The sequence below is a fragment of the Ixodes scapularis genome, unplaced genomic scaffold, assembly GCF_016920785.2.
Source record: "Ixodes scapularis isolate PalLabHiFi unplaced genomic scaffold, ASM1692078v2 PGA_scaffold4__175_contigs__length_147842914, whole genome shotgun sequence".
In the NCBI taxonomy this organism is placed as follows: domain Eukaryota; kingdom Metazoa; phylum Arthropoda; class Arachnida; order Ixodida; family Ixodidae; genus Ixodes; species Ixodes scapularis.
This window is the reverse complement of record NW_024609879.1, coordinates 124,701,276-124,727,677: the sequence shown is the minus strand read 5'-3', so window position 1 is coordinate 124,727,677 and position 26,402 is coordinate 124,701,276. Positions and strand designations below refer to the sequence as shown.

The following is a 26,402-nucleotide window of genomic DNA, read 5'->3' as shown; positions in this document are numbered from 1 at the left end:
GCAAGAACACTCCGTGGTCCAGGCCACAAGGGCCTCGTTACCGCCACAGCAACAGGGCCGTCAGCGACAAAAAGTAGTTCTAGGCTTCTTTTTCTTTTAACGGCAATTGAACTTGCGCGATTCCATATTTATTGAGAATACATGAAGAATAAATAATCACAAATCTATGAGCTTCAATTATATTTAAACCTAAAAAGTGACGCCACCACCCGTATCCGCTCCCGATTTTTTTTTCCTTGTAGCGCCGTGGCCGTTGGCGATCGCCAGCAATCGCAGCCATGTAATTGGCCGTTTTTGCTCAAAACGTCGCACTGTGCCCCGACATTAGCACCAGTCACAGATTCGTGGCTAAATTCAGTGTATGGTTGTCTTATGAACTGTTCCCGAAATGCTCGCTATTCTAGTGGACGGAAATGTTGCTGCAATGGACGTTCATCCGAAGTTGGTTGGTTTCGGAGCAGACGACTTGGCTAGCAGACAACGGCCGGCTCCTCCAGACCTCGCATTTGGCATAGTGACACAAATGCTCCCGTGACGTCGGGTTGCGTACCTCGTTCCAACGCTCTTATTGGGTAGCGGGGCCCTAGCCTCCACAGCTCGCCAAGTTATCGTGAAATGGAGTATAGATTGATCGAACGGTTAAGTTTCCCGCTAATAGAAATGCCGCAGAGACGACGTAAAACTTCTATGGTCGTGTCGTAAATGTTTAAGCACGCCATGTGGCGATTCCCCCGAGAAAGACGTAATGACACCAGCCCGTTTTGAGGATGACATCAGTACCAAAACGCTCGTTTAAGTGTGTCAACCCCAACATGTGTCGGAACGTTAAACTTCGCCCGACGCTACATTGGGGCCAAAAATAGGAGCCAACAAATTAAAGTTTAGCCATGGAATGTTGAAAACAAGACGGGCCAAACGTTGAGGCGGAACCCACAGATTCGCCCGAGCTGCCCAGACTAGACATCGATGATCCTTAATTTCACGAACTCGCACCCGACAAGTGCTAAATCTCAATAGGTACAAAGTAGATGACTAGGCCTTGGGAAAACAAACACGTGGTATGTTAAGCAACGCCGCGGAGGGAGCTTCCACCGACGAAACCGTGGGCACAGGCCACAGAAACCGAGCTCACAATGAGAACTCGGCCATGAACGCCAGTAAAGCTTTTGCGGCGTCGGCCTCCAAAGGGCAGCTTGCCCGCAAAAAAGTATGTTTCTTGAAACCACGATTTTCTCCGACACCCTAGGAAACGAGAAAAAAGAAACGCGACTAGTTTCCCTCGCCCCTTGTAACCGTTCGCTCCAAATGAAGCATGCCGCAGCATTAAATCCCCATAACAAACTTCCAAAAGTTGGCAACGATTATGCCCTGGTCCCACTAGAGCGACAAACACAAGCAACTGACACCGACAAGCCTCGAGCACGTGCGGCGTGCACGCAAGTGTATCTTTGGCAGGCTCGCAATCGCTCGTGCTAACTTCACGAGCACCGAGAGACCGCAAGTCTGTCGAAGGGTCCTTCACGTGCGCGCAGCGTGGGCTTGAAGCTTGTCGACGTCGGTTGTTTCCGCCCGTCGCTCCAGCGGGATCCTGGCATCACCGCACCGCCCCAACTCATTCTTTTCTTTCCAACGTCCCAATTTCGGTGGACCCCACCTCCCGACGCGCCGCTGCGGTTACCCGATTGCCGAAACTTCTGCGGATCACGTATCCTGAGCCGGCTGGTCGTGCGAGTTCGTCAGAGCCACGGTGGCTGCCGTAGTCCTCGGCGATGCCACGTCGGTTCCCGTCTCCGGCATTCTCGACGCCGTAGTTGTAGCCGGAGCCGGAGCCATGGCCGGAGCCGGAGCCGCCGTCGCAATCAATCCCGGTGCCACGGTGCTCGTTGGTACGGCGCAGCCGATGTTGCCGGAAGTGGACGCCCCGTCTTCGGACTTCCAGCGTGCGTCGGATGAGCGGTGGATCACGGGCGCAGACTCGCTTTCGGACCGGCTCTGCTTGAAGCGCCGCACAGGTTGCGGCTGCTGTTGCAGACGGCTTGGACGCACGGTACCCCAGTCTGCACGGCACGTCCAAGACGGTCGCGCGTCATTCCATGATCCTCAATTATCCCGTTCACATACCTCAGGCGGCTGTCTTTTAAGCAAAAACCTGTCTCCAGCCTCTGTGAGCACCGGTACCTCAACGCTTTAAATTTAGCCATTAAGAATAGCATGAAAGTACCTTATTTGTGTCCTCTAAGATACTATTAGGAATCGGTTTAACAAGAATTTTGCACTACATTACCAGAAGACAGAGGATTCCGTCCCAAATAAGGGCTGTTTCTACCTAACTTGGTCAACAAAGTAAGATATTACAAAGCCATCACTCAGTGCATGTTAGGGACAATTGCTACAGATGTTTGCTGAGAAACATTAAAAAACAAAGTTTTTAAATATACAAAAATATTTTGGGGGAAAGTTCATGGCTAAAACTTTTTCTAAAAAGCTGCAAAACCCCACTCCATCTAATTGAGATAAAAAGCAATGCAATAAATAGATGAATAGATTCAAATAATATCAATTATCATGTCATGAACACTTTTCATTTTTAAAGGAATATATAACGGTGCTCACGAAATCATTCGAAGGAAAATATTAGTATCATAAAGTATAGTAAAAAAAATAAAGGAAAGAAAACTCTTGTTGTCAGACTTGACAACAGTTGTCCATTCTGACTATAAATTCAATATTGACCAGCCATAAAATGCAGTGCACTTTTCAAAAGCCCAAAGCTACATGCAACAACATGCACCCAGCATTCAACACCATGCTGGCATGCAAACAGAAGTCTCATCAAAATGCTTTCAATGACTTCTATTACTACACTGTAAACCAACAGCCATACAGTGAGACCATTATACACCCAGCAGATTTTATAAATCTACCACACTTAGGCAATAGCCAAGCCGTTTACAAACAAGGCTCGCTACTTGCTAGCCTACTTTCCAACTACATCTGCAAAAGAAGTCAGGCAAAGGATGGGGGCAACAATGTACCGTGTAAAAATTCAATCTGCGCTGCGCACTAAGCCTGCCCAGTAGCCAGTACAGATAGCATTTTCAGGTAGAAACATTTTCTGGGCATTACGGTATTTTTTGCTCAACTCATCGTACGATTTCAACGATCAGCTATCCACATGCTCCGTAATGTAGCAAACGAGTGCAACTAGATGACGAGCAGCGCAGCTACCACGCGAGAAAATGTGTAAAAATTCTACCACCCAAGCTGTGCACTGCACGTGCCCTGTGGTGAGCATACCTAGATAGTACTCTAAGGCCCAAACATTTTCGGGGCATCATTATTTGATGGGCATGTGCGAATAGTGATTTTCGAGCTAGAGCGAATTCTGGGCAAATTCAAAGCGAACAGTTGTTTTGGCCGAATTTTTCGGATATTGAATAGTTTACCCAAAAACCCTGCTGGCTTTCACTTGGGAACAACCTTCAAAATGCATAGGGGGGGAAAGGGGTGGGGAGGGTGCCAAAGCCCAACAAATCTTCCCCCTCCATTAACCCCTCCCCTGGTTAAGCCACGTCCCTCCAGGTCTATTTACCGTAAAATACTGGGCAAGCGCCCACTCAAACTTTGGAGATAACCACAAAAAAATGGGGGATGGGCGCTTGTTCGGTCATCAATTTTACATACAAATGTACTGTGCGCATTTGCTCAGATCTTACAAATTTGGTAATGGGCGCTTAACGTGGAATGGGCGGATGCACAGTATTCAACGGTAGTGGCAGCAAGTCTGTTAAGAGTGAAAAACATAAAAACTAAATATCGTTGCACCGCCCCTTCAAGCTGACAGCGCCGTATGATCTACGCGCTCGCTGTACTACTCGACCACCTCTGTTTCATTGCTGGAGCCCGACCTCTCCGTGTGGGTACGAGTGGGAGCGTGATCACATGGCGAAAGACGGAGGTATCAACGAGCACGTAGCTTCCCCCACACTGTCCCCTTAGGATGGATGGATGGATGGATGGATGAATACGGCTGAGCCCTTTGGATCGGGCGGTAGCTTACGCCACCTAGCCATTTTGTTTTACCATTTAAGCTTAGAATATTTAAATGTGAAATCTATAGGAGTGAACTGAGTGCAGCGCCCTCTACGTGCCATTGGGTTAATCAAACAACTTGGCGTTCTGCAGCTTGCCACATGGTTACGCGGCACCGTCGCCGCACGGAGGTGCTGCGTGGTACCACCCTGCAAAAGTCCGAGATAAATTTATGTCCAAGGCGGAGGGTCATTTTTGCTTTTTACGTGGCGTGCTCGCTGGCTGCTGAAAACCGGCCCTGCGAAGCATGCGTACCGATAGCACCTCTCGATTGCTTCGGCCTGTGTACGCAATTTTTGCAACTCTAGTACAGAAACGCACTTGGAATTCAGACTTCAAAACTTCCGTCCGCCACTGTGCTGTCAATTTGTTAGCACCTGACCACCTCCGTGCATCTTTACGCTCTGGAAAAATAATGAAGCTGTTAACTGTGGGTATGTAGACACCTTATTCAAGGCACTGGGGTAGCCTCGATTTGGCCAGATTTTTCGTTTTATTTCAAAGACACAAAAAATGTAATGCATTTCTTGCGGATTGCAAAAAAAAGTAATGCAAAAAAACAATCGAAGATGGCCTTTTTTTAAAATTTATTTATAAAATAATCTGTATTTAGTCGAATGGCCCCATTTGAGTATTTCCCGCAAAAGTGACCGGCTAACCTGGAAAACATTATTTAGAGCCAAGATCAACAAAATATGATGCAACACGCGGACAAAGTTTGGAAGTCTTAGCGTTTGTAGACGTGAAGAAAAGAAATAGTCAATGTTTAGCATTATTGCGCAATGTGTTGTGTTTGCGATTTTTCTCTTGAAGACTAACAACGTCGTAACTCTGTAGTAAATATTTAAGGGGGGACGCGGGCTTTGAAAACCGGAAAATTGCGAAAAAGTCGATTTTTAGAAAACCTTATTTTTCGGTTGTATATCTCATAAACTACCTTCTCTGTAATTATCAGCACCAAATACAACGGGGAAATGGCCTCCAAGTGACGGTCAGACGTCAAAATCAACCCCAACTTCGCGCGCTCGCCATTTTCGACGCGTTGGGCCGACGGCCGCCATCTTAGTCTTGTTTTGAACGTGAATTCTTTCTCTTTTTTTTGCCAGCTCCCAAAATGGCGTCGGCCGCGTGGTTACGGCGTGGTCGCCGTTCTTCCATGTCGCAATCGCAAGAACGCGATTGGACAGAGCGCGCGCTCGAGGAGCGTGCGGGGGAGCGCGCGACTGCTATTGGCTGGGACGCGATTTCTCCGCGCGCGGAGCGCTCTCTTCCTTCGTTTCACCTGCTGTTGCCGCTTGCGTCGTCTGCTTTTGATAGTGGTCTGCTTGCACGCGCTCTTGCTTTGTCAGCTCCACTTCGTTTTTCGCCATCTTTACGATCGTTTTCCGAACTTTCTTTGAGTAGTTTCGTGTAGCGTGCCCGTCTGTTTCGTGGTCGCACACGATGCGGGGTTCGAAGTACAAGACGGTGCACGCGTTTGGCGCGCGGAAGCGGTCCATAAAGTTAGTGCGGATGGCGAAGTTGGAAGTTTCTGCACGGCGTGCCGTCAATGATGATCGCGTCAACACTTCCAGTGATGGATTTTCTGTGCCATCGGCTGTCGTCGAGGAAGAACGCATCGCCCCGCTCACGCCTGGAGTACCGAGCATGCCGACCGTTGTGGTTCCTCCCGAGATCGCAGGTCCCAGCGCCCGTCTTCCGCCTGCCGCGACAAGTAGGAGCGCGTCTTCTAGCACCCATCTGCGGACGCATTTCCTGACACGTGAGGAGATCGAAGCAGAAGCTAGACATTGTGATATTGCTCAAGCCGAACTTGGAGCTATGCCAGCAAACTGCACTGCATGAAGCGGTGTTGAGGTTCAACGCCGGCTGCTACAAGGCAACTGCAGAAATATCGGTTGCAGTGGGACTTCAGCCGACCCATCTAGCCCTCCAACGAGCTGCCGAGAAAGATGCCCTACGTCTGCACAAGGCCAGCAAACGACATCAAGAGAATTTGGAAAGGCGGAACAAGAAGAAAGTGCACAAGAACACTTCTGACTATTCTGCCAGGGTCATTCTAAAGCTGAAAATCTGCGTGCAACTTTCAAGTGCTGTTTTCTCAGAATGGATTTTTTCACTGTCGTGGCTGCTCGTCCCAGCGATATCTCAGGAACTGATGAATGGATTTTTGTGCTGTCTTTTTTATTCTGTTCTCTAATAACTTTGTGAGGGCATAACAGAGCCCTTTTTTTAGAAAACTGTACTAAAAATTTATAATAAAAAAATGAAATTTGGTGAATGTGGGTTTCATTGACTACACAAAATTCAAAGTTGCGTTAAAATTTTTCAACAAAGAAATTTAAAAAAAGGGCTCTGTTATGCCCTGGGGAATGTATCCAGGGGTCATCATAACAAATTTTACGCCGCTACTACCTTTTTCAAATTCTCCAGACCTGGGATAAGGAATGCATATGGACGATTTTGATAAATACTTGTAACTTGAGAAATAATATGCACAACTCCATGAAACTTTGCAGTTACTCTTATGTCTGTGCTATAAACACATTCTGTAAATTTCGTTCAGATATCTCTAGAAATAAAAAATTTCATATTTATTCCCCACCTCCTCTCTTAAGATCAATCCTTCCTATGCATATTTTTTCAGTATATATTTTTAGACACATAAATGCAGCAGTTGTTTAGGGGAAGCTGCCCAAAATGCCAACTTAGTGCAATCCGCAGAAAGTGCTTCGAACTAAGTGTTTCTAAATGTTTTCCGCAAAGACAAAAGTTGGTTTTGTTTCAATAACCATTGAGTCAACAATTTTTTTTTTTTTTTTTTTGTCAAAACTTAGAACTGTTTTTGGACATGTTCGGCCAAACTTATCTGAAAATGCCCGGTGTAGTTATTGCGCCAAAAAGTGTGGGTACACCTTATATACAACACATACCCCAGTAGGAACAAGCTACATCAGTTGACACATAATCGATATAGAGCTGAAATAGAAACTGTTGTTAGGGAAATGTTAAAACTGCAGCAAAGTCACATTTGGACACTTGTTCATGCTATGTGAATGACTAGTGCGTGTCCTGAAGGATTACGGTATGTGCAGCTGCTTATCAAACAGTCCCTTAATGTCTGGAATTTGTATTCGCTGCAAGTGGTCGTGCGACAAGTGTTGATACAAACAATTGTGTTGTGAAAAATGCTCTTTCTTTCCTGGCCAAGGGTTCTGTAGCAGATAATCACAAGTTAAATACTGCTATGATATGATACGGAGCTGGCTTTATCCTAGCACTAGCAATTAATCAAGCAAAAGATTGCATTGTAGAAGTTGATAGCCATGAGGCAAATAAAATCTGCATGATGGCTGCTTTTCTTGCAGTCACATGATATGCAATGTAATGAATAGATTAGGCTTGAAACGCCTGCAAAGGAAGTAGGATAGTACTGCAAATGGGCAAATGTCGAGTCAATCTTTGTTTCGAGTGAGACAGATGCATTGCAAGAAAGCTTTATCGAAAATGATAGATGAAAAACAAAATAAACAAATGATAGATGAAGAACAGCAGTATCATTTGCTCATAAAATGCCTTTTAACATATCATAAAGCACAATCAGATTTTAGAAGTCATATGTCTTTGTTCCATGACGTGAACGCACTGTAGAAGAGCTAACGCCATCACGCTCGCATTCTTTCTTCAAAGGTAAGCGCAAACTACGAAAGACCCGTCCCTGTTGTGCTAACTCACCACACAACGCAAGAACATTGTAAAAAAGCATGTACCTTCCTGCTACCTCCCTGCACGAAGGAACTGCAGCATAAGAAAGCCTGCAATATGAAACTAGTTTCACTGCACGACACTGCTGTCGTGCAGGAAACCTAACCTAGTCCCCTTACGGAACATAGAAATAGTTAAACCTCGATGTAACGAAGTCGGTAAAATTCGCAATTTACTTTGTTACATTGAAATTTCGCTAAATCGAAATTTGGCTTTAGCATGCAAAAAAAAATTCCAAAACATTTTACGGATATGAAAACTCACCGAAAATGACATTTATTTAAGGGGAAAAGTAGTCCGCAATTTTGCTTGCGCCTTGTTCGACAGTAGCAGCGGCGTCATACGGCGTTCGAGTTCGAGCGCCCAGAGCGCTTGCACGGCATCTTGCTGCCCATGCGACGCCATGTACATCCTTAGTACGTCCATTGCGTCGAGCACTTCCCAAGTGCTCGTGATCTCGGCAGTTTCTTCAGGATGGCGTCCAAAACGTTTGCTTTTTCGTCCAAAGAAAGAACTTTACGTTTCCCTATGGCAGCAAGCACGTGAGTGAACCGCTCGGTTGAAAAATAAAGCTGTTTAGGCGGTGCCAATGTTTCCAACCTACACAGCACTCTTGCCCGCACAGTTTATTTGCCCCCTTGCGCCCACAGTGTGTTTGCGCCTTTGCTTTACATCACGCTCGCAAGACGATAATCGGTCTTCTCGGTCTTCTTTTAGATGGCACTGCCCGTGCGGTCGCGCCATCACGTCGCTCTCCCCCGCTGAAGTTGGCTCCCGCGCTACCCGCGGTACAGTGGACTATGATGATCAGTGAATGTCAGTGGTGATGCTGTTATGCCGTGTTAACTTTTTGCTCGGCATTTTCTGGCCAGCCCCGCAGAATGGGCTTTGCCGCATACCTCGCCGGCGCTACCGGCGCCACCAGCGCCGCATCCTCGGGCAGCCTAGGAACGTTGGAAGGCCTGTCCCCGTGAAGAAACCCATCAAGCGCTCGCGTTTGCACATAATTTTTTTTTTAACCACAATTTTTTTGCGAAGTTGTTCTTTAGAGTCTATTTATTTATTGCCTTCTATGGCAATGGCGCTTCGTTATATTGAAATAGCAGCAAAATAGACTTCGTTATATAGAGACTAAAAATACATGGGGTCTATGGGCAAGAAATTATGAAAAATAAAATACTTCGTTGAATCGAGGATTTCGTTACATTGAAGTTCGTTATATCGAGGTTCGACTGTAGTTCAAAACAAGCAGACTACAGCTTCCTTGACAAACTGCTTCTAGCATTCGACTGGAGTTTGCCTGCAGCATAAATTCCGTTTCCGGTTAAGCTACGAGCAGGAGAAGACCACACCTGAGGTAGCAGACATAGCAGACACTGACAGCGGATACTAAATACCAAAAAAAAGCTTGGCAACAAGCAAAAATGGAAGCCTGGTTGCTGGCTGGCAGTCGCACGACAGGCCGTTTAGCAACAAACCGAGGCGCAAGTGTAGCTTCAAGAAAACTGCACAAGCACTGAAGCTCAAAACAACAAACTGCCACAGCGGTAGCCAAGTGGTAAGTGATAGTGAGATGAAGCAATAAAAAAGGTGTGGTCGCAGCAACCTGTTATCCCCTGGCCCCTTCATAACCCCTTACAAACGTCAAATCCTCGTGCAGAGTTGGCAGCACAACCCGTCCTCAGTCACATACACCCATTGTGAGAAAGAGAAAAAGCAAGCCACGCCGTGAAAGGTGTTTCGGTGCCCCCAACCAACCATTCCCCAGAAGAATGCAGCCGCTACTTGCCGTATCTCTGTCCTCTGTCCTTTTGTGTCGGCGGCACGGAATTACGATGTCCGTTTGACGCGTGTTCCGTCGAAGTTTTCGGCGACAAGCGCCGCCTTTCGACCACCACGGCTGTGTGGTCTACGGAGAATCCTCTACGCAGTGTGTGGTATTTTCTAAGCAGTCCTAATTGAGAACCATGCCCACAAGAACAAAAAAAAAAATATTTGAAGGGCCAGCAAAACTAGTCCATTTTCACACTTGAGAGCCAACAGAAACGACGCCGGTTCCCCCCCAAGCGTGGGCTCGCACACATAAATTGGGCAAAGTTGAGGCTATGTAACAAACTCAAGTTCCTAGGCTACGTTCAAACCAGGAACATGCGACATTCAGAGGCCAATGCCCCAAGCACTGTACACAAGACTCAACTTAAAACAGGCACGCAAAGTACACATGCAGTAATCCCTCATTATAACGAAATCGCTTTCATCAAATTATTGCTGCTATCAAAGTTCATTGCGGTTACGACCGAAATGCATGCATTGTGAACCGGATTATTCGGTGTATCGGCGGACGGTCACGCCTATTATGAAGGCCGAGGTGCCAAAATCCTGCAAGCCTACACGGAGGTGCACGGAGACCCTTGCGTTCCCTCCCCACTTCTCCACCGAGGCAAACAGCAAACTGGAAAAATTAGAAACAAGAAAAAGGAGCAAATAGGTGACAGAGGGCAGAGCAGGCAGAGCGCCGCTTTCGATGTCGACGCCCCGACGCGGGCAGGGAGCAGCGGAAGCCGCGTCCACGTTCCGACTCTACTCCAGCACCTGCAGCCGACACTGCCCGACTTCTGTCCAAATCGAATCAAGGGAGTGATGAAGCCTGGAGGAGATCATCTCTTTGGGAGCCCCCGACGCGTGCACCTCTGCAGGCACGCTTGCAACGTACTACACGCACATTTGCGTCGTATGGAAGAGTGGATGTGTTTACCAAAAATCGCTTAGATCTGCGAGGTTGAGAAAAGCGGCCGGCCCAAGTATAAAATCACCAACAAATTCAAAATTTCCACATCAGCTGTTCGACACTGTCCACCATTTTGCAAAAAGAGCAAGAAATACTAGCTAGGTTCGACAAATTTCTCATGCAAGAGAAAGCGTACCAGCGACCCGAAAATGAAAGATCGGATTTTCGGATTTTCTCTCGCGAGCATGCTCGCCGAGCTGGACAACAATTCCCAGAGCTGCAACGACATCTCTACAGGAGTGTGTGAAAACTTGTTGGCGAAGCCACAGAGGATAACTTTGATTCGCTTGCGCTTGTTGATGCAGACGTTCCCGTTGTTGCTCATGCCACAAATGCTGCGACCGTAGACCTCGTGCGCGGCCAGGGTAAACACGAAGCGACGTCGGAGAGGCACGTTTAGAAACGCCGAAGACTGCGGAGATGCGAAACATCCTACGGCTGCTTTGAAGCAAAGTGGCGTGCAGCGGCAGCGACGGTGTTCTTGCGATGCCTGGAGTAGTTTGAGAAGAACTGATGCCCGGATGAAATTATCGCCAAACTCCACTTCATTATTTTTTTTACTCGGTAAAGCTACTGTGAGATGTTTATAACAAAGGTCTGTTTGATTAAACATGCGGTCAGGGTGTTCCGCAGTGTTCCCATCCACCTTCAAGGCTGCTGGTGCTGTTTTTTCTTACAGATCGTTTTTATTGAGTTACCGCTTATATCAAATTTTTTTGCTGTCCCGTCAACTTCGTTATAACGAGGGATTACTGTAAATCTCCATTCTAGAGAAAGCGAAAACTCCATTCTAAAGAAAGCAAGTGACCTAGTAAAAGCTCTCAAATGCACCCTATGAATGTACATGCATGTGAAACAAATTATGTTAGTCATATAAAGACAGCTTCATTATGGCAATTACACGTAAATGTGCGTAAGTATGAAGGGTACACAATCGTGAAAAAATTACGAGTTAAGTCAGGACATATCACAAACAGACAGCGAAGCACGAGGGAAAAGACATGCCCATTAGGAATGTCTGGAAGAGCAATATCGGGGCATACCTTTGCGACAGGCATGACAAACACAAGAGAGGAGTACCGTATTTACCCGCATAATAAACACACTTTTTTCCCCGAAAAATAGACACATATCTGGGGAGGGGGGCATTTATTACACGGGGTAAAATTTTTGCATTTACACACTTCGTGCAAATGTCGTATTAGGTGCCAATACGACATGGCAAGGTACTGTGGCACGTTTCCAGTGATGGAGGCACACCCACGGCTAGTCGGGTGCACGCCACAATAACCATGCTCTATAACTTGCAAACCCTTTTTAGGGCGCTTTCGGGGTGCCTTTTGCCGAAGAAAAAGCGCCCTACGAAGCTCACTCGGCACGAAAAGCAACACGACCGTTCTTAGGCGATATATATTGCTAGTATCCGGCGCGCACGCTAGAGGCTACCAGACACTCTCAGCCTACAGCGCAGCGCACAGCGTACACCTTGCTGTGCCGTTCCGTTGCGGATTAAATAAACGCATTTACCTGGAGTACGTGAAATTAGGCCTAACCACTTTCACGATTTCACCGTCCGAAATGGGACCACAGACGACGACTTGTTTGTTGACATCAATGCATTTGACAGGCGAAGAATGTCCAGGGCTCGGCAATCCCTCGGCCCAGGCTTCGTCAAGTGTGCGCGACACTCGGTTTCACGGTTGATCACTTCCATAACTACCACAACTACGCACTTGCGGCTATTACGAGAGCAGCCTGGCTTGGCTCGACTTGACCTGACCCCTTGGGGGGCAAAAGAAAACTGGCTTGGTGGCTTGCTAAATGGGACAAAATTCGAGACTCGCGGATCCGAAAATTAGAGGTGTGTTGAGTACAGGAGGAAAAAAAAGGTCAAGATACTGGTGCCTGTTGTGGGAAGTGCGTTTATTATGCGAGTGCGTTTATTATGCGAGTAATTACGGAACACCGGGGGTCCGGTTTTGGTCACCACGAGGTCAAGAGATAATATGTCTCTCACGGAGCGAGCAAAAACGGCGCTCGTAGACTGTTCGTTCGCTAACGCGAAATGCGGTTTGTCTGCTACGAAGCGTCCTACACAGAGGGAAATAAAACAAGCAAACACCGTATGTCACCTGCTAAAAGAATAAAGAAAAAATGAAAGACGTTTACAAATCCCTGGTGCAAAATTAGAGCGCAGCTGTTGGGGGGAGGAGGGGAGGGTACGAAAGGGAGGGTATGCCCCTTCTCCTCCTCCTCTGCACTCTCTCCTCTTCCCCTCCGTACCCTCCTCTCCTCCTCCGTACCTTCCCCTTCTCCATACAGTTTCCCCGCTAAATTTAGCTGAAAACATTAACGCCACGTGACTTCAACACAGATTTAGTTCCCCTGCTAAATTTAGTGGGAAAATGACGTCACACGACTTGGTGTCACGTCACCTATGAACAAATTCAGTTTCTCCGCCAGATTTAGCGGGAAAATTAGCGTTACATAACCCCAACAGCAATTCAATTTTTCGCTAAATATAGCAGGCAATTGAATTGCTGTTGAGGTCACATGAGGTCAATTCCCCGCTAAATTTAGTGGGGAATAGAATTTATGCTAAAATCCTGCCCCTTCCTCCCCCCCTCCCCCTCCCCCCCGACGTCAATTTTTCCACTAACTTTAGTGCGGCTGTGCCGACGGCAACGCCGCAGAACATGGAAAAGGGCACCCAAGAGCTGCGCTCTAAAAGAAATAAAAGACGTTTACAAATCTCTGTAAGGGAAAATTAGAGTGCAACTCTTGAGGAGAAGGAGGAGGGGAGGGTATGCCCCGCCTCCTCCTCCTCCATACCCTCTCCTCCTACTCCCGCATACCATCCCATGCTCATCCTTTGTACCCTCCCCTCCTCCCAGTTTCCCCACTTAATTTTGCTGGAAAATCGACGCCGCGTGACCTCAACACCAATTTGGTTTCCCCACTAAATTTAGCGGGGAAATTGACCTCAAATGACTTCGTGCCACGTCACACATGAACAAATTCAGTTTCTCCGATAGATTTGTGGGAAAACTCACATCACGTGACCTCAACACCAATTTAATTTCCCGCTAAATTTAGCCGGGCGGCTACATCGACGGCGACGCCACTACACGCGGAAACGGGCGCCCAAGAGCTGCGCTCTAAGAGTGGATTGTCTACCATAAATCGGGTGCCGCGGCAATGAGAGATCGGACACAGGCTTAAATTGAGATTGTCTGTTATATTTTATGTTGGGAGCCATTGACAACTTGCGCTTCGTTTGCAAATCTCGAGTCATTCTGCTGCCATCCACAAGCTGACAGCGACCGGCGAATGAAGGAGTAAGCACGTAGCAGGCTGCAAACGTCTCTCGCTAGTTGTACTTTGGTGAGGTGTTCTCACCAAGATCTTGTTCGATTGTGAGCTCGCGAACAGGTCATAAATGTCTCATTGGTTGATCACGCGCAAACTGCGGTACCACGTCCAGTCAGCAGCCGCTAACTCTCTTGCTCTCGCCTTGACCAAAACCGGACTCCAGGAGAGCTCTCAGGAAGGTCTCATAATCTCACATACCTGATGAAGAAAAAGAAGAGCTGCGGACAGGACCCGTTGGTACTAGAGGCCGGCACTCTGCTAGCACCTGCTCCCTGCAGTGCTTGTGAGCATTGATGCCACACTCTGCACGTGGAACGTCCAAGGTCATTCAGAGGTCAGTCCGAAGGTCATTCAGTCGTAAATATGTCTTGCAGATGTCAGAGGAGCAGAAAAACTAAACCTCAAGCCTTCATCCACACTCGAGCTTGCTTAACACAGCCGAGCATATTATGGTTGTGGGCACCGATGGCGTACCTCATGCAGGATTTGGAAAATTATCATGAGGTCAGTGACAAGGTCACTCAACTCCAGAGAAACAAAGAGACTAAACTTTAAGCCTTTGCAGGTGCTTAGGCCCTCTTAACCCTGCTGAGTACACTAGGGTTATGACCACTGATGCTAGACTCCATGTAGGATGTTCAGGGTCATCTAGAGGTCATTTAAAGGTAATTTAGAGGAGTTAGGACATGCAAATTTTACGGGGTAAATTATTCTTGAAACGAAATACTCACAGGCTACTTAGAATACACTGCAAACTTCGCAATTTTCAGAGGTCCAGTAATAGCAATAATCAATTTACGAATTTTGATAGCTTTCATCTGGCGACCGGGCAACACTGCCCGAGTTAGCAGCACCATGGTGCCCATAAACCCCATGATCACAAATGCTCTTTCATTTTAGGCATCCCCATGACCACCCAAGCATGCCGCGCCACGGTACATTCAAAACTTAACTCTCGCACAAGTCGGCTACTCGCGTTCTCATTCCTGGCCCTTTGACCTTCCACCCTGCACATATCTGCGACATCGTCACAAACGACAAAGACTACAGCAAGTTTGTCCGCGATTGTCTTGTCGCCGCCGGAGCTGGTCACCAGCAAGTCGCGGTCCAATATGACCAACTTTCAACAATTCTAGATAACAATGACTTTCATCGCTGCTGCGTTCAAAGAAATCAAAGCTCGCTTCGTCGAAGACTTCGACAAAGTGAGCAATGCCGTAGACTTAATCGTCTCGAAACCGCGTGCTCGAAACGCGGAAGGTGAACGGGGAAGCTGAAGCTCGAGACGCCAAGAAAGCCAACTCTGCGAGTGTGTGCAAAAAGAACAGCTCACTTCGGGCAGCTGACGTCACCAACCCAATGAACACGGCAACCTTTTCGGATGGGGCGGATCCGAGGGTTCCGCGTATAGACCAACACGCGGCCCTGATGTCACGCAGCTGCAGTAGCGCTGTCAACGGCACTGTGCATGTGCAGACGCTTCACTTCACGCGAATTCGGTTTCCGCGCACGCGCAGTGCCCACACCTGGTGTGGGCAAACGCGGGCTTGTTTGTAAACAGCGTGCCGGTCTATAAATCGATTTATCCAAGAAACTATCATGTCATTTTCGAATAGAGCAGCTCCCTACACGACGGCTGCTCGATGTTTCCTACAATGATTAACAATGTGTGGCACCAGGGCCCATTAGATACTTCAGACGTACACTGCGAGACACGCAACACCGATACATAAGCCCAAAGGCAACACAGTGAAACTAAACTGAAGGGATCTAGTAATGTCACACTTTGCATGAAACACAATATTGTTTCAGTCCCAAGGTCATTGGCATGTGACCCTGCATGTCCAACATTGCCGACACATATAAGCACCCCATGGATCAAAGAAGTCTTAAAAGTGACCATACTTTATATGGCTTCGAGCATCGACATTGCTCTGCCCAAAGAATTATGAGATCATTTGAGAGTCATTCCCCTAAGAACACTTAAATCATCGTACGTTGAGATATTATGTTTAGAATACCACTTCATCTATGACAGTGCTCTTGTCACATCTTGTTCTTGACTCGCCAGTGTAAGCCTATTAATTACATTCACCAACTGTGTTACAAGCACTCACTTTTGCACTTGAAGCCTTGTTTAATGAGTCCCCAGAGCTGAAAAACAAAGAGAAAGACTTAAAGAAGCAGCCTGTAAGAGCCAAGGGAGACTTGTAACCACCACAGACCTTTCCTAACTGCATACATTGCATACAAAATACTTGGGCTGCACCATCTAGCCAATGCTTTTTGAATATCAATGGCTAACCTCTACCTAATGTACAAAACATTTCTCAGCCTTAAAAATCACTGCCCGGATGAAATGAGCTGAACAGACCGGCTTTACGTGATGTAATTTTAAGGTAAAACTTCCCGTCGAAAAAAGGTCAGGATGAAGGCTCTCAAACTGCAGTGCGTGATGTCATGACTTCGCTGGGTGAATATGACTTGAAACAAGTTTCTGAAGATGCTTCAAACATTTGGGCAAATCCCCGAGATTACACTGAATCTTCAAATCACACAAAAAGGGCCTCAAAGGTTTCGCAAACCTTTGGAATCTTTTGAAGGTTTTCATTGTCCTGCAGAGGCTAGGACACAAAAGCCAGAGTCCTAGGATGACGACGACAACAGTGCCTTCACCCAAGTCATTGTATGATAACGCAAGGACTGTCAGGAGCAGATGAAATCGAGTATAAATCAATTAAATGCCAAAAATAAGCCAATGCAAATAAATTAGGAAAACTACACTAATCCCCTTGTTACACGATCACCCTCAACCGCAGTCAAATGCGACTGAGGTGGCACTTAACTGCGGTCAACAATGCCCGTGTAAATAGAATATAACAAAACTACACTCGGTCACTATTGGACTCGAGTGTCTGAACCAGCCTTAAGGGGAGACACTGCCCAGAAAAAAAAATTTCTGCAAAAAAAGCTGATTTTGAAAAATGACATCTTTACATACACCAACATCTAGAGAGTATTCCAAAAAAGTTTCATTAATTTTCACTGTATAGTTAATTTTTTATAAATTATTTTCTGTCCACCAAAGCTATAGAAAAGGTAGGGTTTGGAGCACTTTGAACACATTTTTCTCCGTTCCACTTTTTGGTATAAATTCCATTTTAGTCAATCTATCATTTGATAATGGCAAAACACGGAAAGCTCATTCTTCCCTTTTCCTGACTGAAATTTAATAAGGAGTGCGGCTATGGAACTTTTTTGTCACTTTACGGATGTCTTTTGTAAGAAATGTTGACATTTTGTCGAAGGCACAGAAGACCAAAAAGTTGACCAATTTTGCAGAAGAGAAAATTTATAGAAATAGATTACTTTTTAGAAAACATTTCCCATAGCCGCACCCTCTAGGCATTCTGCTACATATCTAGCAAATAAAAATCTTTAATATCGCAATAGTTTTCTGACGATAGATTAACTAAACAATGTAGGCGTGTTGCTGGTAAAAGCTACTCTAATTTCCTTCTCATCTACCTGAGAGACCTGAAATTTTGTTATACACCCTCTAGCATGACCACCAGCCTACCCTGTAAATTTCATTAATTTTAAGACAAGGGTTCAAAAGTTGACCCCCCTAGGGGGTGTGCCCCCTTAAACCTGGTCTTAAAAAACAATAATTAAATATATATATATATTTTTCCTATTTTGTTTTCTGGTCTAAATGTCACTTACAACGTATTTCCTAATTACTACACTCAGGAAGTGCATAATCATATAGTTGGATTGATTCAAGGTTTCATACACGGGCTGTTTACAAGCAGCCTTAGAAAAGCTTCTATCCAGTTTTCTCAGGATTCCTTTTTTCGTCGCAACGCAAAGTTTGACCCACAATATTTTGGGATCTAGAACTTTGATCTCAATACTTTGTTTAGTGTTGGCAACTTCATGCAGACATCAAAGAGTGCAACGAAACTAATATTTTTCGAAAATCTTCACTGTACAAAGTTTTATTTATTTGGCAGACTTTAATGACGTATTTCTAATCATCAGCAAAAATAATTTCAGCCTGTAATAACTTTTTCGTTTTTCTAGAATGAAGCTAAAATTATAATTGTTTCAATGCATTCTACTGTCTGTAGAATATGCAGACATACTTAGTGCTGTAGTTTTTGAGGTGGTCACAGTAGAAACATTGGGCAGAAATGCATAGGATAAAGTTGAGATTTTCATGGAAAACATAAGAAATAGGAGAATAACGAGCTTAGGTTTGTGCCTAGCACAAAACAAATTATGGTACATGTGACAATGTAATAAAAATTGGACAAGAAATGAAAGAAATGCGTGGCAAATCGCTAGGCAATTGGGTTGCATACACGAAACATTCTAAATCATGAACGTTTACATAGTTTAGCAGCACGTCCAGCCTCTTCATAGAGTTGCCTATAATCACGGGGCTCCTCATCACATGATTTAACGTACGGCATCTGTACACTTGAAATGATAAACCTGATGACCTTTCATCCTCTCCCAACTTGCCTACCTCTCCTCCACACTCCACCCCTAGTCCCATGACCACCAGTTAGCCAATCGGCACCGAGCACCTCGCTCCCCCTCCCCCACCCGTCGACCAACCCGGCATCGAGCCTCGCAGCCACGCTTTTATCCAGGCTTCGCTTTTGTCTGGGCTTCATGAAATGCAGGACACCTAGCCAAAGGCTGTTTCACGTTAAAAAGTGTACAATACCAGGGTCTTCCCCCCAAAAAAAGACGCCGCGGTCAGCAGGAATGCGCGGCTAGCGCGCCGAGCAGACGCACCAGTCCCGTGCAGTGAATACAGAAGGTGGGCCGGAAGTAGGTGGTTTCGCTGAACTCGTGCCTAAACATGGCCCAGTTGGAGCGGAGGAGGAAGCGCTGCATGTCCTGGCGCCCCAACAGTTTGCGTTGGCAGTCGTCGGGAACCAGCCCGCGCAGCGTGGGGAAGCGCCCCACCACCTCCGCCACATCCTCCAGGCTCAGCAGGCCGTCCCGGTCCGTGTCATACTCGTGGAACACCTCCTGTACGCACAGACAGGGCATGTTCACACATACATTATAGCACCATTAGTTGGGACCAAACATTGTGCCAAACTTGCCAACGCACTGCCGACTTCTTGGCTAATATTAGTTCATATGCTACTAGTTCTGCGCCGGAGCTAAGTTACGTTCAAGTTAGCACCGCATTAGCGCTGTTTTCAGTGTTGATTTTGCGCTGCGCCGCATGTGCAATCTGGCCTAGAGCAAAGAGTACAGTAGACTATCGTTAGTTCAAACTCCAGGAAGCCACGAATTTTCTTCAGACTAGCAAAAGCTTGAATTACCGGAAATTCATCTAAGTATGCTATGAGATAAAATTGTGATTTTCCATATTAATGGCTAGACATACAAAGTGGATATTTGCTGATTTCCTCTACATAGGCCTGCTGATCATAAGCAGGTATGCCACATATGAAACATTGAGAAAATGTATGACATAAGTTCATTTATTCCTCAAAACTGTTGTTTATCGTGGACTGTTTAGACAGCACATGACAACTCAATAGAAAATTAAGTTTGTTCATCAGGCCAAGAAGTTGTCTAATGTAAACTATTAAGCAGGGGACAAGTGAGCGATGAAAACGGGCACCGCGCGGCAGTTTTCATAGTAACTTGTGCGGACGGTGTGACGTGGACCTCTGCCATGCCACCATGTCACGGCGTCCGCACAAGTTGTTACAGAAATTTCCGCATGGTGCCCATTTTCATAGCTCACAGTGCCCTGCCTGAGCCCCGTTGAGTGCGCTTCTCACCGAGCACAGATGCACTCCGGAGAAGCAACACCTTCAATAGCAAGCTCCGCGGGTGCTGCCTCTCTGCAGTGCATTGGTGCTCGGAAAGAAGCGCACTCAACGGGGGCCTCAAGAACAAAAAGTGTGAGCTGCACGAAAACGACCTTCGAATCGAACAGCTTACGAATACATAGAAAACATAGCGGGACAACCAAAATTTCAGAATTTGTTTGAATTAGTCAGAGGTAGGAAACATCCGAGTTTGAATTTTCGCGAACCTACTGTACAATTGATTTTTAGACGTCTCTCGCATTCCGTGCTGGCAACACTCACTTCATCCCATCCTCGTCGCCGAAGTGGAGCATTATTTGTTTTCTCAGAAACGTCAATGTCTGCGATCGTGCGACTTTTTTTTTTTTTTGTGCACATCCTTTGTTCTTTTGAAAATATTGTTTTCTTAGGTTATATCTAAATTATCTTCCATTCCTCCTCCTCCTCCCTTTCCCTTCCCTTTTCTTTCCTTCCCCTTCCCCTTTCCCTTCCCCTCCCCCCCCCCCCCTCCCAACGCGAGGATTCATGCCACTAAATGTTGCCCGCTGTTAGTTCCATGAATTATCTGCTTCTCCGGGGCAAGCGCTGAACTGGGGCAAGTGCTGAACTGAGACGTCACGGCTGTTCTTCAGAACTTTCTGGTACATCTCCCCAGAGAAAAGCAATAAACCAAAAGTATCCTAATTTCATGCTTTGACCGTGCACAGCGTCAATCAAGTATCTGCAGAAGATAATGCGATTCCGCTATGGCAGCTCTGTAGCAGAACCACAGAAGGAACTGACTTAGACAGAAACACGGGTACTTGAGTGCAGAATGCTCTTACCTCCACCATGTTGCAGATCTGCTTTTCGACTGACGCGGAGTCCGTGCCTTCAGGCACCTTGGAGGCAAACTCCATGGTCAGGGGTCGGGATGGAGACACCTGCTGGCAAGAAAGCAGTTGGAGAAAAACCCCAGCCAAAACTTTTACATAAAGCAGAGAAGGAAGTTTCAAAGACTTTCTAAAATTCAGTGCCATCTAGTGGCAGAAATATCAATTCAGCTTTGTGCACGTTCCGACAGGGACGTGAACAAAGCAAGGAAACAACCACTCTGTAAAAAGTGCCAGTAGCGTAGACAGGAGTGTTTTTCCATGGGGGGGGGGGGGGAGGTGTCTATACTCTGCGACAACTTTTCTTGGCAATGCAGTGGAAGGTACAGGCCGGCGTTCCCTCTCCCATTTTGAGTGTGCGCAGGCTCTCCTCCTCTCCCCATTTCCGGGAAGAGGAGGAGAGCCTGCGCACACTCAAAATGGGAGAGGGAACGCCGGCCTGTACCTTCCACTGCATTGCCAAGAAAAGTTGTCGCGGAGTATAGGATGTTTATGATTGGGGGTGTGGGTTCAACTGCATGATTATATTAAAGGATAGGCTAGATTTCGGGAAAAAAAGCTGAAGCCCCATAAGCCCCCTCCCCCGGTTATGCCACTGTAGAGCGTTGTCCTGAATAAAATCCTCGAGAAATTCCACCACATCAAGGGGCTTGTAGGTTGAGTGCGCATCAACTAACTGATTAGACGCGAGTTAAAACTGAATGCAATTCAAACACTGCCCCGTCCCAACGTCTAGGATTCACAGGTTTTCTGCTATTCTGGTAGCTGCCCATCTCCTAGAGGCAACTCCAAAACTCAACACCTACCATTGGGGCCCTTGGTTCTCGCATCAGGGACAGCTCAAAGATTTCGTCCTCGGTGTAGGGGGTGTCGAGAGAGAGCTGCAACGAAATGGACCACACGCTCAATTTGAAGGGTTCGGTTTCCAAGTCCGCTAACCGCCAACTCTGGCCACGTGTATCTTGCCAAGTTGTTTCAGCAGGCACGGGTCAGAACCATTCATACCGGGGGAGTTCAGAGGTATTCCGAAGACGCCGACGGTCTAGCAACCGCAGCTGAGAGTCAGCCAACCGGGAAGGGGTGCGCTCCTTCCGCCATCTTGTGTTGTTAACAAAATAGCGAGCAACTACAGTCCCTTGAAAACACACCACGTTGAGTTATTGTTAGGGCTCCGTGTTTTCGGAGTTTATTTTTCGTCAAATTCGAAGGGTGTTTTTCGGACTTCATTTTTTGCCGAAGATTCGGAGTTTATCGGAGTTTATATTTCTTTTATTCCCAATTCTCCGAAATTCGGAGTTTAATTTCGCTGTGTTTTCTATAAAAATAAATAAATAAAGAATAACCGAATGCAAACGTACGCCAGATAAAAAAAAAAGACGCGCTTGTATCAATTGAAATATTTTCAGTTGAATTTGGCGTTGGTGCCATTGCCATTGGCAATATTAATTTATCTATCGGATTTAAAAACAGCGCGAAAAGACGAGGACCAGACAAAGAAGTCACACGGACGTAGCGCTGTTTATCCACGACAAAAGTCACACACAAGTGGCACTTCGATAAACTCCGATACTTTAAAATCAATAAACTCCCGGAGGTATAGTCGCTAAGAAGCTCGTAGTCATCCCATCCTATTTCATCAATCTAGCCTGAGGCCGCGTGAGGTGGAGTGGTTAAGGAGGTAATAGTGAGTTTGAACTGCCCCTCTTCCCAATTTTATACAATCCCTATGGTCCATAACTTTCACTGTTACTAAAACATACCCTCTTTTTTCTCTAAATCACAAATCGCATGGCCCAAACTGGAAACCAAAAGAGTGGCTTTTGTCGTGACCCGAATGTACAACGAACGACCTGTTGCCCTGAATCAACCTTGAAGAGACAAGCGGCAAGACCACTTTTGACAGCGGTCCGAGATTTGAAAGATAATAATGGTGGCATTCTCCCAGGGCCATTATTTCTGTGCTAATAAAACTGTAAAAAAAACAAACAAATTTTTGACTTGGGGGGGGGGGGGGGGGAGCGTGGCTGTGACACATAAATATTCGGAGTCTATCGGATAAATCCGAATTGACCAAAATTCTACCGGCAGGTGTTTTTCGGAGTTTTTCGGATTTATCCGAAAACACGGAGCCCTAGTTATTGTTAAGTCGGCTAGCTCTAACAAGCAACAGCTCCGCAAATTCACCAAACTCTCTCGCTATAAATGGCTCCGCACAAGGTGGATCTGTTGTGCCATCCAGTAGTACACGTAGTACATGCTAAGTGCGCACTTAGTAGGCTTAGCACGTCCACCAGACGACCACCGAAGTCGACTAACTTCCGGCTGTCTAAACACACAACACTGTTATGTTCATACATCCAGGTAGCAACTCAACCCTGAGTGGAAGCCCACAGTTGCCCAGAATATGCAAACTAACTTGGCAAGTTTCGGCCTTTTCCATCTGCACGTTTCTGTACTAGTGAAAGCTGTGCCTGACATGGGCACTGGTTCCTCCACCTAATCTATAACAGGTTAGTTTAGTGGGAACGGAAGAGCCTTTACATGTGCTGGTCAAATGTGAAAACATGAAAACAAAACAAAAACATTAATGTTAAGTGCAACAAAAGACCTATCGCAAAATTACCCGAGCATCAAGGAGAATGCTGGAAATGCAGGTGCTTGCCTTCCCCATAGAAAAGACCCGAAACAAATGACCAAAATAGGGCGTCGACAAACGCGCATGCGAGATGCCATTTGTTTTTAGGCTTCTTCTTTAGAACGGTTCCACTGCAGACGCCAGTAAGCGCAGCAGGTGGAATCGCGTTTCCAGCGTTCTCCTCGATGCTTGGGTAATTTGATAATGGGTCTATCAAAGTTCACGAGGTAAATGAAATGTTACTGTGACAATTGCCTTTCAAAATTCACAAACGATGCCAAGAATGAAAGCGAGCAGGCAAGCACTCACTTCATACTTTACGAACCCGATACTTAGATTTGAGATTAGATTTAGCCTTTCTGTCTGAGCCGTTACCATGTTAAAGCCGATTGATTCCATTTTTATTTCAGTGCTTCGCTTGCGGCCGCTTACAATGACAAAACGCGCTGGCACACTGGCACCATCCATCAATTAAGACCTAGAACACTTCCGATCCCATCTATATTTTGCTACTTTTTTCTGCATCACTTTTTTGTCGTGTGCTCGAAATAATTCCGACAGCATTGCAAGCAACCATTTCGCAAATGTAGTGTGTGAGTTTGGCCTAACAAATACCGCAAAACCTTCAGTCTAAACGCCATCGCACTAGTTGGGTGCAGTACTGTGGGAGCTACGGCCAAGAGAGAGAGAGAGAGAGGCAAGCCTCTTTTGTGTGAATTTTAAGTCACAGGCTAATCTCCGAGGAAGAGCAAAACGACGTGGGGTTCACAAGAGGAAACTTCCTCCTTTCCCTCCTTCTTAACTGCTCGGGTTAAGCTCCCGCCCCTATGCTTTTGGTAACGCTCCGCCCAACTAGTGAAATAGAGCGTAGTTATATGCAGAGCATTAGAGTTCCAGGGATAACCAATAGATTTCGTAGGCAGTTACGAGCGTTCGCAACGCACGCAGTCACTCTCAAACGCTAACCTGCAAACCGGCCCCATCGAAACGCAAAGCTGCGTCGCGCCCGGCCGTACCTTGAGTGTGTTGATGAGGTCGAGGTTGACGTGGAGGGGCACGGGTGTGTGCTGCATCTCCCAGAGCTCGTGGAAGATGTGGGAGAGCTGTGCCATCTTGCGGAGGTTGAGCATGCCGTCCACCACGTCCGGGAATGCCACGTGCACGCAGATCAGGTCCTTCATATGCACGCCCCTGCACGCGAATGTGCGCTCAGCTATAGCCACCGCCGACGGCTGTGGCGCTCGAGCCAGGATGACAAACTCCTTTTAGTCATTCTCATCCCTTCAATGACTATAGAGTCATTAACACGAGATTTCGGTTCACTCCTGGGGCTTCGCTGAGACGCAGACGAAAGCCAGAATGTGCGTGGAGCGTCGCTCGATGGCTTAGGACACTCCCAAGTTGTTCCGAAGCGCACTTTAGAACTAGCGTGTGCCCGCAGGGTCAAACCCGAGATTTCGCCGCGAGCTCTCAAACTGTGGATTTGGAAAACTGCCTGCACAGTGGGGTAGATAGGATTCCGAAATCGGCTAGTTAGTAAAACTTGTGATGCAAACACGGTACACCTTGCATTGGAGTTGAAGCTGAAACATTATAGTTATTATTTTATACTTCATCATGCTCTGTTGATCGCACCGTTCTCCTGTCCGATGTGAAAAAAAAAATGTATGGCCTCCTTATCCAACATATATTACACGGGTAGTCTCGAGTGTCGAACATTGAGATTTTGGGTGACAAACTCACCTACTCCCTTCGTCCAAGTGTGATTTTGTTTCTCTCCTAAATGCTAGTTCGTCTCGATACTGTTGTTTGCTTCATGATTATATTTATAGATTGATAACTGAACATGAGTACTTTAAAAAGTCACACGTCTTGAAATCGTTTCTCGAAAGCGTTCCTTTGAAAGGCAATGATTTTATTTCATGAAAGAAATTTCAAAATCAAGAAAAAATTACCCTGACAATATGAGTCGGGTAAAGCAGAACATACCTAATGTGGCAAGAAAAAAACTAATACCTTATTTATTTGAAATAGCCAAAACCTTCTTATCAGCTTATATTTGATACAAGTCCTATTTGAACCCAAGATGTTAATTTTAGTTTTGGAATGCTGTTTAATGCTTGAAACTAGCTTCATCTTTACGAGTTAGCCCAGTACCGCACTGCTTCTGGAATCAGCCCATATATTTCTTTATTTAAAGGGACACTGACAGGGTATTTATGCTCTCCAAGGTTTTTATTTGTACATGACATATGAGAGCCCAACTACCCAGAAAACAATTCGCAGCTCAAAATTCATTTTCTTTCCACTCCAAAACCGTCAATGGAGAACTGGCCTCTTTGAGCTGCACTTACTCTCTTCTCCATGGTCACGTGCAGTTTTCTATGGCTTAGACACAACCACCAAATATAATCAAAGTCGTGAGTCATCTAAGGCACATGAATAATATTAAAAATAGTTAAGAAATGTGGCACTCATTTTTCGTGGATTCTAAAAAGCTGCAAATATGTTGATTAAAGAAAAAAAAAAGTTACACAGCCACGTGACTTCTGTCAGCTCTCTCGTCTTCTATATCCTCCAAGGGTCAGTTTCAGTTTCGAGCAGTTGCATTTTTTTACTTTATTAAAAATATATGCGACGCTGTGGCAAAATATTAATTCGGTAGCCTTTTGACACCCATAATAAAAAATTTTGGGGTCTGTCAGTGTCCCTTTAATAGTCATCAAGCCAAAAAATTATTGTCGGTGGTGATTTCAGTGAAAAAATATTTTGTTAAAAAGAAAAAAAAAGGAACGTTGTCTTTCTTGCAGACAAGATTTTTCATTGAAATAAACACTAAAGGCATCCAGAATGCAATTTTTCAATTTGGCAAATATCTAACTAAACGTAAAGTAAAAAAAAAAAAATTTTTATTATTTAGGTAACGTTATGTTTTTAAACGTTTGCATCCTATCACTGCCACTAGCGTCACATTCTCACAGCTGAGGTTTCTTTTTCTTTTCTTTTTTTCTTTGGTGCTGTCCTTTATA

General features: G+C 45.9%; 1 protein-coding gene across 2 annotated transcripts in view; it reads right to left on the bottom strand.

Annotated features, from left to right (window-relative positions):
* Positions 1-209: 209 nt before the first annotated feature.
* The window catches only part of LOC8026457 (ras guanyl-releasing protein 3), a 49,237-nt gene continuing 23,044 nt past the window's right edge, over positions 210-26,402 (bottom strand). Inside the window, exons 9-15 of one of the 2 annotated variants that reach the window (XM_040206011.3) lie at positions 24,390-24,564; positions 21,545-21,619; positions 20,691-20,789; positions 18,827-19,066; positions 16,135-16,171; positions 14,216-14,320; positions 210-2,057 (exon numbers count right to left, since the gene is read on the bottom strand). In XM_040206011.3, coding sequence (XP_040061945.1) covers positions 1,702-2,057; positions 14,216-14,320; positions 16,135-16,171; positions 18,827-19,066; positions 20,691-20,789; positions 21,545-21,619; positions 24,390-24,564 — 1,087 coding nt within the window. In that variant the 3' untranslated portion in view covers positions 210-1,701. The remainder of the gene's footprint in view (positions 2,058-14,215; positions 14,321-16,134; positions 16,172-18,826; positions 19,067-20,690; positions 20,790-21,544; positions 21,620-24,389; positions 24,565-26,402) is intronic. The other variant, XM_040499348.2, reaches the window with a different exon arrangement.